General features: G+C 42.6%; 1 protein-coding gene across 1 annotated transcript in view; it reads left to right on the forward strand.

Annotated features, from left to right (window-relative positions):
- Positions 1-7,316, forward strand: part of LOC145352282 (EEF1A lysine methyltransferase 3-like) — a 31,364-nt gene extending 24,048 nt beyond the window's left edge. The window contains exon 3 of the mRNA XM_080202023.1: positions 6,906-7,316. Coding sequence (XP_080058149.1) covers positions 6,906-7,291 — 386 coding nt within the window. The 3' untranslated portion in view covers positions 7,292-7,316. The remainder of the gene's footprint in view (positions 1-6,905) is intronic.
- Positions 7,317-12,064: the final 4,748 nt, after the last annotated feature.

Raw genomic sequence — 12,064 nt, forward strand, 5'->3', positions numbered from 1 at the left:
CCTGCTTCCCTCCATGATCACCACACCAGCAGAGTTCCTTCCCTCCCTCCCACAGCAATTGCCACCCTTTCAGAATTCCTTCCTTCCCTCCACCCAACAGCCACCCATTCCTTCCCCCCTGTCATAACTCTACCCCCACGTGCTCTGCCTCCACTCTGCACCCAAACCCTTAATACTGCCCTGGCACAGTTATGGTGCCAGTGGGCAATGCAATTGTGGCTGTTGGGCACTGTCAGGGTGCCCAGTGTGCACTGCCCAGCCTTGTCCCCAACCACACAGGGGCTTCAATGGCCCTGGCAAAGCCATCATGTCAGGTCTCCTTTGCTGGAGACCACCTATGAATCTCATCGGTGAGGAGCTCAATCAGGAAAATGGTTCAGGTAAGTAAGCCTGGACAATTGTGACAATTTAAATAGTAATATTAATATTTAAATTGGCTTCAAGCCAAAGTGCTGATTCAGTTAGGGGAGATGAGATACTGAGCTCATTTCTTGTCTTTTGCCTCTCACCAGTGTTACTGGGACGATGGCGTAAGATTGCGTCTTTTCTCTTTTTTTTACCTTTTCAATGGTAATGGTACCGCAAATAATTTTAGATTCTCAGAGTCCTGATGACCATTACTGCTGAAAGCTGTGTGCCTTGCAGATTGGACAAGCTGCCAAAGTCCAGCAGTTTTAGCATCTCCATTGTAGTTGGGTTCACCTCAATCATCTCTTGATCCAGAGTGGAAACCTCTGGGCCATGGTTTTACCTCCTCTCCTGCTCTTCTTCCTGATATTTGTTGGAGATGCCTTTGACAGGCCCACAATAAGTATGCTTCTATAGTATCTCACATATCCTGCAATTATTTTGCAAAGTTTCTTGCTAGAGATGATGGCAATCTCCTCACAGACTCCCTTGTCAGTGTAGAAGTCATTGCCATGGCAAGTGTAATATTTTTCAATGATCACTCAGGCTGCTTTCTTTACCGCCTGAGTCCTGACATTAAAAAAATGCTGGATCCAACCAAGAGAGTGAAGGCTGAGGAGAACAGTTCTGTGAGGACCTAAGCTTTCACACAAACTCTGAGAGATTCAGCCATTAATTGCTCCATTATTGCTTCAACAATCACTTCATAGGCTGTGGTAAAATATCACTAATCTTAGGAGTGCTTTAGATATCTTTGGCTTCTTACTAGTTAACTTCTTCTCAGCTCTGTCTGTGACTTCAATGAATAGTACTTTGTTCCCATTCCAGTTGCTGTTTGTTCATTTGACATCAAAATTCCTGGAACATCTCTTTTCATCCTCGTTTCCAGAACTAGCTGTTCTTTAGTTTCTGGTGTGTGCTTTTTGTGATGTCTTCTTTTTTGTAACTCCCTTGTCCTGCTTTTGCTTCTGACAGAACTGACAGACTGTTCTCTCCATCTGCTATGAATTCAGCTCAGACAGTCTCTCTCTCCTGAAGTGGCCACTGACTGCTAAAGAACATCTCATTCTTTCCCCAAGCCCACATTGACTTTTTCCATCATATTGTCTCTCAGCATAATAGAATCAGAGTTGGAACTGGAAGCAAAAATCCCCGTACATGCCAACACCTTGGTCTAACATGAACCTAACTAGAATATCCTTTCCTATATAGAAAAACTAAAGTAAACGCAGTTTAATCTTATTTCAAATATCCTACAATACTAATGTAGTGGCACTGCTGCTTCACAGAGCCAGGGATCGGGGTTCAATTGTGGCTTCGGGTTACTATCAGTGTGGAGTTTGCACAACCTCCCTGCATCTGAGTGGGTTTCCTCCGGGTGCTCCGGTTTCCTCCCACAGTCCAAAGTTGTGCAGGTTAGGTTGATTGGCCATGCTAAATTGTCCCTTGGTGTCAGGGGGACTAGCAAATTTAATACGTGGGATTACGGGGATAGGAATGGGTGGCAATGTTGTCCACGCAGGCTCGATGGGTCGAATGGCCTCCTTCTGCATTGTAGCGATTCTAAAACTATCTCTGCTTTTCAATGATCACTCAGGCTGCTTTCTTTACCGCCTGAGTCTTGACGTTAGAAAAAACTGTTGGATCCAACCAAGAGAGTGATGGCAGAGGACGACAGTTCTGTCAGCACCTAAGCTTTCACACAAACTCTGAGAAAATTAGCCACTAATTGCTCAATTAATATTCATATTATTATACTCCTGTACTCGTGTAACAACTTTCCATACTGCGAACACCCGATAAATAATATTCACTATGCTATCCACCTATAGTCATTGTTTATCATTCGAACTGGTTACTCAAAATGCCTTTTAAACTATTGCTCACCCGCACGCCAACCATTAACATTCTTAGTTATGTGGTTATGTCTGTAGTTATCCATATTGCTACTCCTTTGATTGTGATTTATAATGCTTACCACTATCTCGCTATTTGTAGCGTTAACCCCTAAAGTTGCGCTTCATGGACGCAAATCTTCCGATTAGTGTCTCTTCAATCTATCCTCGATCAGACAGAAAACTGCGCACTTCCCTCGTTACGTTTGAAAAGGCCAAAACATCCAATTCAGTATGGAGAAAAAAATCCCTCCCTGCAGAAATCGATGCAAAGATTTGCGAAGAGATACATCGCAAAAGTCACTTCCCAATTTGTACAGCACTTGGCTGTCATATTTTGGTAAGTATTTAAGAGCCTTTTAATGAATTACAACGTACCAGTGAAGTGTTGAGGGGACGGGTGTGTGGATGCTTTGGGAAGGGGGTGGGTAAGTTTGTGAGTGAATGAGGAGCTGGTAGATGGGGAGGCGGGTCAGGTCGGGTCTGAATTGGGCGTAGTTTTGTCGGAGGTGTGGGGGTATGATCGGCTGGCCTAGGGACTGTGGCAGCCGGGTCAGTTCGAGGATGCAGTCTGCTTGTCGAGTAATTGGAAAATCGGCACTGGTTAAGAGATAGTTCGTTGCTCGGTGGGTACCTGAATAGTGGGTGGGATTCGGCGTGATGAGGAGGTCGTTCAGACGTGGAGTTACTATCAGCCTACGTCCCGTGGATTTGTCTGAAGTCTCCGATCCACAAAATCAGAGACATTGGGAAAGAGTCTTAGGCAGAAGGAGAGTTGCCCACTGGAATTGTGAACTTCCCAAGAATTCCAATGTAAGTCGGTATGTCATGTCTTCTGCAAGATCCTGACATACCTTCGGCATCTTGGGAGAGAGGTCAGGTCTCTGACAATCTGGAAACCGGAAGATTTGGGTCTGTGTTCACGAATGTCATCATTCGAGTTTGCACTTATAAGGACAACGTGTAGCCATTGATGATGTTGACATTACTTTTTCTTGTATACCTGGCTACAATCGCTATTCCAAAACTCCTTCTACAAGTCATGCGCAATCAGTAGATTTACTTCTTTCGGGGCGGCACGGTGGTACAGTGTTCAACTAAGAAACTCTCTCTAGCAGTGCTGCCTCACTGCACCAAGGACCCAGGTTCAATTTCAGTCTCGGGTGACTATCTGTGTGGAGTTTGCACGTTCTCCCCGTGTTTGCGTGGGTTTCCTCCTGACCCAACTGTCTACCCCTGACCAAACTCGACCAGTCCTGATCGACTGAATAGCCGATCCTGATCTTCTGACCAAACCTTCAACCTGAACCGATTCCTCTCTTGATCAAACCGCATCCCAACCATTCTGACCAGAGCTGACTAGACGCCGACCTGACTACAAGTCACACCCGACTACCTAGAGGTGAGGGGAGTAATTAAAGTTGTAGTATTCTCTGTGAGTAAATTTTCGCAGACCACCTCACCCACATGTCACCCTAAATACTCAGAATTCACCAATTTGCCACCTCAATCAACTGCCATCCTATTCAACTACCAGCTCATTCACCTACCACCTTACCCACCTACCAATTCAGTCACAAATATGTCTGCCTACCAATTCATCCCTTGCCACCCGCTCACGCCACCCACCACCTCCCCCCCCACCCCCACTCGCTGCTGTCAAGGAGATTAGTGAACATGAGCCCTTTTACAACTTCATTGTAAAAAGCCCTGAAAATGTCACAGCTAGCTTGCTGAATGAGTTCCAGTTGGGTTTGTTATAGGACAATAAGTTCATAAATACTGATAAACAACCTGACTGTAGCTGCAAAAATATGCTTATGTAATGTTAATGTCTTCATTATGATAAATGTTCAGATGTTTTTAAGGTAGTGGCCCAAATCTTCCTTTCTCCTGAATGTAAAGGGACTATTATCCATTGTTGGGAGTCGGGACTTTGCAGAAGTCAGGGTGTTCAGACATATGTGAGAATTGCCCAGGAACTTTAAATATTTGATGGACTGACTCCCTGCCGCCGACTGGGATCCACCATGAATATTTCTGACCTGAGCTCAGGGTGGAGACTTGGTTACATATGTGTTACTTCCCTGGATACTCACCCAGGAATTGTTATCATAGCATAGGATCATAGAATCCCTATAATGGAGACGGAGGCCATTTGACCCATTGGGTCTGCACCAACCACAATCCCACCCAGCCCTATCCCCATAACCCCACATATTTACCCTGCTGATCTCCCGGACAGTAAGGGGCAATTTATCATGTCCAATCCACCTAGCTAGTACATCTTTGGACTGTGGGAGAAAAGCAGAGCACCTGGAGGAAACCCAAACATGGGAGAGCATGTAGACTCCATACAGACAGTGATCCAAGCTGGGAATTGAACCTGGGTCCCTGATGCTGTCAGGCAGCAGTGTTAACCATTGTGCCACCATGCCACCGTCACCCATTATGCAGGTTAATATTGATCAAATAGCTAACAGTACAACTCCATTCCCCCCACCCCTGTCCCCCATGTACCCTATCACACTGCTACCACATAACTACATTCCAGACCCGACACGGCTACCGCCTGACCTGACCCTGCTAACACCATCACGACTACCTCAAACAACTTTGAACAAACTTGACTATCCCCGTCCCAATTAACTTCCAACCGTCTGGCTACTCCTACCCCAACCTGACCACTCGACTAAATCTAATCTGACACCCAGCCTAGGCACCTCATCCGACACCCACTTATCTATCTCACTACCTCTCCACTCCACCCAGCTATCCAACTGCCTACTTTAATCACCTGCACACCTCAGCCAACTCTCACCCAGTTACCCATTTCACCCACTGCCTACCTCACGGAGTAACGCATCTCACCCATTAATCCACTCACCTATTTGTTCGCCCATTCAGTAACCTACATTCCTTCATTAAAAGATTTGGACCTTTAAAAACTGACCTCAATTCAAATATCATTGGGTTGGTAAAAACTTCAGGGGCACTGGCAATGCACCCGGCATTGTCACTGAATGGAAGATCTCGGCCAGTATATTATATTTTTTACTGATGTATTGGTTTCTACCTTACTCCAATATGCATGTCTCAATTATCAAACATGCTCTGGAAACTTATCACTGAAATGGAAAGAACCAGTCAGTTACAGGTACTCAGTCGCCCACCAATGCCTTTTGGGTCAACACCGGCCAAAAACCTAATTGGATCATCCATATAAATACCTTGTCCGCAAGAGTAACCCACCTCCTGATTCATCCAAAGTTTGGCTTTCAGCAAGTCTGAAATCGGGAATGTTATCGAATGCTCTCCATTTGCCTGGATGAGTGCAGCTCCGAAAACATGCGGTCCAGGATAAAGCAGATTGGTTTATTGGCACCTAATCACCAGGTTAGCCATTTACTGCTTTTACGACTGACACATAGTGACACCACGTGGACTGCAGTAAGGTGGGTTAACAAAACATTCTTGATGGTAATCTTAGGAGCGAGCAGCTGGTATCCTGTGAGCTAATAAAAGAAAACACTCTGGTCTGCTGAGTACAAAACTGCTTCAATGTGTTGGAATACTTAACCTTCTTGATGACCTCTGAACCTATGGCTTCGTTCTAGGTCAAACTGATGTCCAGGAACGGGAAATTCAGATCGCAGAAAGTATAAGACCTTAGTGGGCAACTTGCTTCCACTTCAGCGGTGAAAACAGTCGCCTGGCCTCTGCCCATGAAACCTGGGCCAATATAATTGTTTTTTTTTAAGAAGCTATATTAAGCAAACTATGTTAATGGGAATACGAATGCAGATAGAAACATAGAAAATGGAAGCAGGAGAAGGCCATTCGGTCCATCTAGCCTGCGCCGCCATTCTTTATGATCATGGCTGATCATCACATTAAATACCCTGATCCCGCCTTCCCCCATATTGCTCGATCCTTTTTAGCCCCTAGAGCTGTATCTAATTTCTACTTGAAATCACACAACAATGTTGACTCATTTACCGTCATTGCATTATCTTGGCTTCATAAAGGACGATTTTATTATTTAAGGTTAATGTATCAAAGGTGCTTAAAAGCAGAACCCTGTTTTCCTTATTACGGAAGATGACATTGCGTGATATTCGAAGGGAAGGTGCACACAGCACTACCCAATTGCTGATATCGAATGACAATTTACTGATCAGTTTTGGTCGGTCGTCAATGGCATACTTCTCTAACTTTAATATGATAATGTTGTTTCAAGTGTTCCTAGATACTTTATTCATATAATCAGGCACTGGGGAATAGTGATGGTAAAATAACGAGGGCATACCCTAACACCCCTGCATGAAAGAACGCAGAAAGACTGCAGCTTCCTCTGAACTTTTAAATTGAATATGCTTTCGAGTTTACTTGAATTCAATCTATATTGCAGCCAGAGCAGGCGGGTGTGAGTTACCGGAACCGTTTCACTGCATGTGCACTTGTTCTTCCTGCCCATGCGCTCTGATTCGAATGACCAAGAGTTACAATTATTCTTTTACTTCCGGTGACCACCGATGCATGTCGCAACTTGTGCTTGGTAGAATCATTAGGTACTGAAATTATTTCATTCTTTTTGCCCAGGTGGACATGTCACCATTACGGACGTATCGGAAACTCTGGAGCAGATAGAATACAACGTTGATGCTAACATTCCAGTCACCTCCAAGCACCGTTCAAAAGTGCGTGCCCTTTATTGGGGCACTGATCACCATGACTATCCATCCGACTTTGATTTCATTCTGGGATCCGATATTGTTTACAGCCCACCGCAATTTCCAAATATTGTAGAGACACTTCTGCATTGCTCCAACGAAAACACCACTATTTTCTTCTGCACTAATATGGTCGCCAGAATGGGGGCTCGGGATTTCCACGATGAGGTTATACCAAAGAAATTTGATAGCGACCACGTTTTTACTGACGGGGCGATTTCTATTTACAAAATAACCAGAAAATGCGCCAGCTAAGCACCAATTCCTGGCGGTTGGCAGCACAAAACTTGAGTATTGCTGAGAAAGAAGCATTATTCATGGAAGCTTTCGGCCTTGCACTCATCTGGACAATTCGCAAAAATGGCAATGTCAGGGAGAATAACATGGATGCTGCATCAACTGCATTATTCACGGGCGCCTTTACCAATCAGAGCCCATTTGACAACCAATCAATATCTCCTCTCGTGTAGGATAAATTGGTATTTTCTTGCGAATTATTCGGATAAATGCAAGACCGAAAGCTTCCACAAAAAAATCGTTTTTCAGCAATGCTAGTTTCTGATGCCGGGATGAGATGGGAGAGAACCAGCAATTTTTCATTTTACATCGTTTTGGAGGTTAATACGGTTTGCCAACCATTTCGAATGTCATTTTGAATACACTTATCTCATTTTCCATCCCTTTTCAAGCTCCTCCCCTTGCTCTGCCAAATGTTTTTTTTTTGCTATCCATAATGCATAGCATTTAACATACAGCTCTCTTCTAGTGAAAGCCAAGACACGTTAACGCTTCCAACTCGCAGCAACCAAGAACATAACGATCCAAAGGTTTCATCATTCTGCACTATTCCAGTGATGATCGGTATGGAATGCAGGCTTTATATTATTTAATAGATGATTTAAGGCGTTTATGATAATGAGGTTAACGTTCTCAGTAAACTGCGCAAGGGGGACTTTTATATAGTAAATCAACCCGTTCGCATCCTTTAGCGGAACTTAACAGAAAGTCCCACTCCTGCTCCAGTTAACGGCGATCTTATCTTCGCTCTTTGCTCTCATTCTAAATCTAACTATCCTATTTGTTTCACCGCGGAATTTGATTCCTAAATCTGATGTTACAGCTGCTAACACCTCAGATAACCTCAACAACTCTCCTATCTCTTGTGCTAAAATAGTTGACGATTGAGTCCATTACATTATCACCCACAAGTTATAACGTGCTTTTTATTCTCGCTTGAAATTATGGCAATTTGAATATACATAAGGGCAATTGAAAACTCACTAATGTAAAAGTTTAAAAAAACTACAATTTATTTCTTTTCCGAAGGTCGGAAAGACGTGGTGGTTGGGTGCATTGGCCACGCTAAATTCTCCCTCAGTGTATCCGAACAGGCGCTGGAGTGTAGCGACTCATTGTAACTTCATTGCAGTGTTAATGTAAGCCTAATTGTGACACTAATAAATACACTTTAAAAATTAAACTTTCCAGAAATTCAGAGTTTTGAGCATGAGCGTCTTAAAGGAGAAACATCCGTATGTTTCAAGTAAGCTAGTGTAAGTGATGGTCAAAGGTGTCTTTGTATTTTTCTTCCCCCTTTACTTTGTTCAGGCAAGTATTGCTAACTGCAGTAGATACATTTGCCAACTATTGGTTGTATTCATTTAAATTACAACGAGCAAAATTGCTACCCAAATCTGAAAAGATGCCAAATCTATTGTCCACAACAGGGTATAACTTAATTGTACCTCGACAATTGAAAAAATCGGTGCATTCCTGGTATTATGTATAATCATATTGGTGGCAAAGCTTGAACTTGTTTCAGTATCTGAATGGAATTTGTGATGCAAAATGCATAATTGCTGATTAACTTTTGTTTTCTTTACTCTATACCAGACACTTTCAATTATAACCATCATGTAACACTAATGAGAACAAAAATAAAACAAGTTTGCCAATTTTCATCCTGAAATTAAATCTGTGGCATTTTTGCAGTATTTACTGAGGTGATTGAAATAATGACTGTAAAAATGAAGTAAGTGCCATACAAAGAACAAAGAACAACACAGCACAGGAAACAGGCCCTTCAGCCCAACAAGCCCGCGCTGCCATTTTAACATTGTGTGTGCCCTCTTCTACCTATGGCCTTTGTCGACGCCTATTGGACTCCACAATAAAGGGACCATAACCAGATTGAGGGATGACTAATTTAGGGACAATTTGTTAACACCAATCAGCCTAAGAGCACGTTTTTGGGGTGTGGGAGGAAGCCAGAGCACCCAGAGAAAACCCACACCATACTGTATAAGGTAAGAAACTAAACATCATCATACACCAATTTATTAAAAACATCATTGCAGAATGAGCGAGGCAAAATAGCCCAAAATTCTCAGAATCTTGTTCTCTACAGCATTTTTATCAGCTCATTATTGTTGGTGTGATCGGGTTTTTTAAATAATCAACAGCCTAAGACATCAGTCACAACAGGCACATCACAGCCTTTCACACACCTGATGTCCAGGTATCCTTTCTGATTTAAATGAAATATATTGTCACCATTTTCCTACAGTTCAAGTGTTAGCAAGTTTGGGATAGCGCAGCAGCCCTGTCAACACAGTTATTCCTAGGCTTCACCATTTAAATGTCATCAACTCTTCGGTCTCGTTCTAATCAAAGAGGTGGGATTGTTTTTCTTTCAACAGACATTGCCATCCATGTATCAGGGTCAGAGACAACATCAGACAGGGGTACAAGCATTGCGAGAAGAAGATTAGGTTGTACCTTCTGTCCGAGGAATAATGAAGTATTATAATTCCTAGAGTAAGGTTTATTTAATAGTCACAAGTAAGCTTACATTCACACAGCAATGAAGTTACTGTGAAAATCCCCTAGTTGCCACACTCAGGCGCCTGTTTGGGTACACTGAAGGAGAATTTAGCATGGATAATCCACCTACCCTGTACATCTTTGGACTGTGAGAGGAAACTGGAAGAAATCCACGCAGACATGGGGAGAATGTGCAAACTCCACACAGAGAGTGACCCAATCCAGAATCAAAACAGGTATCTTGTGCTGTGAGGCAGCAAAGCTAACCACTCTGCCACCATATCGCCCAGCTTACACTTCCTTGTAAGTTGCAGCTCTAGATATATTTTGTAAGATCTTATTCACTTGGAAGATTAAGAAATTTAAGGCAGCACCCACCCAGTAACGCTGATATGTCTCATATTTTCTCTAATTGAACAACAGCTGTTTCCAACAACAAATGCACCTGTAAATTTAGTTTTCATGATGCTTCTGCTTTATATTAAGAAACAAAGGACATATTTTCATTACTATTTTTCCAGTTTGTTTCCACAATGATTACCTTGCTTTCCAAATAAAACACATGCCTCATTTGCATTAAGTTAAATTATGATTAGATAAACACTTTAACTTTCTGTGTCAAACAAAATACCTTGGATGCTGGAATTTTTTAAAAAAAAGCATAAAGTGCTTGAAAAACTCATCAAAACTAGCAGCATCTGTGGAAAGAGAAAGAGACCTGACATTTCCAGTCCATTCTGACTCTTCTTCAGATCAAGAGAGAGGTGGAAACATGATGGATTTTATTCTGTGGAAGAAAAGGGTTGTGCAGAAAGAACAAAGAGGAAGCTCAAGGATAGGTTAGAGAGCAGGAGAGATTAAATAACAAAGGTCATTGATCAAAAGGCAAAAGGCATCATAATGATTGTAGTAAACTAACATAACATTGGTCCAAAGCAAGTATTAATGGCAGACCACAGTGCATTTTGATCTCAAAGCAAAGACATGAAAACAAGATACAGACTGACAATTGGCAAAATAAAATTAATCAAAATGGAGGACAAAGTTCGTGGTCTGAAGCTGTTTAACTCAATGTTCAATGCAGAAAGCTGCAGCATGCCCAATCAGAAGATAAAGTGCTATTCCTCATCCTTAACTTGGGCTTCAATGAAACATTGCAGCAGGCCGAGGACATAAATGTGAGCATGAGAGCACATTGGTGAACTAAAATGTCAGGTTAGATCCATGCTTGTCAACTGAGCAAAGGTGGGTTCCATTTCCTGCACTTTTGCCCTCAGCCCTTCCCTCCGTCCCAGAACCACAATGGGGTTGTCCTCATCCTCACTGTCCACCACAGCAGCCTGTCATTTTAAAGATTTCCACCATTTCCGCCAACTTCAACATGATCACAGAACAAAGATATTTCCCTTCACCTTCCATATCAGCTTTCCCTCTGTGACATCCTGGTGGACTGTTTCTATCATCATTAACTGTTCACCCTTCCCACAGCACTTTCTCATTCAACCGCAAAAGATGGAACATGTATTTCCTCTCTTCTCACTGTCTGAGGCCTCAATCGTTCCTTCCAGATGAACCAAGGTTTTGCTTGTATCTCTTTCAATTTAATATTTTACATTCCTGCTCGCAATGCAGGATCCTCTACACAGGGGAAACCAAAAAGTGACAGCGTGACTGCTTTGGAGAACAATTCTGTCAGTCCTCGATCATGGCCTAGTCTTCCTTATTGCTTGCCATTCTAATTCACCACCGTGCTGTCATGCTCACATTTCTGTTCCATGACATTTTGGTCATTAATATGTCTCAATTCCCAACCTATCCTTCAGCACTTCTGGACCCGTCTCCACTTTTCAACAGCATAAAACCCATCACATTACTGCATCTTTCAGTTCTAAAGAAGGGTCAGATTGGTCTCAAAAAGTTAACCATGTTTTTATCTCCACTGTGATTCAGTTTTCTTTCCTAGCAACTTTTCCTTTTATTGACTTTTCTGTATAAATTCCTCATGCATTTCTTTCCCCTCACTTGATTAAATTCTCTTAACTCAAAATTTCTATCCATCTTTTGCTCGGCTCAGATTAGATAGCCCTCACAATACAGAGAACGCGAGGTCAGAAATAGAATTCAGTCTCATTGAGGAGTTCAGAATTGATGGTGTAGGAACAGAGTTTATGAAGGAGCCAAGGACATTATCTTCCAACTTCCCAG

Source organism: Carcharhinus amblyrhynchos, chromosome 14 (genome assembly GCF_965287045.1).
Source record: "Carcharhinus amblyrhynchos chromosome 14, sCarAmb.v2.hapA, whole genome shotgun sequence".
Taxonomy (NCBI): domain Eukaryota; kingdom Metazoa; phylum Chordata; class Chondrichthyes; order Carcharhiniformes; family Carcharhinidae; genus Carcharhinus; species Carcharhinus amblyrhynchos.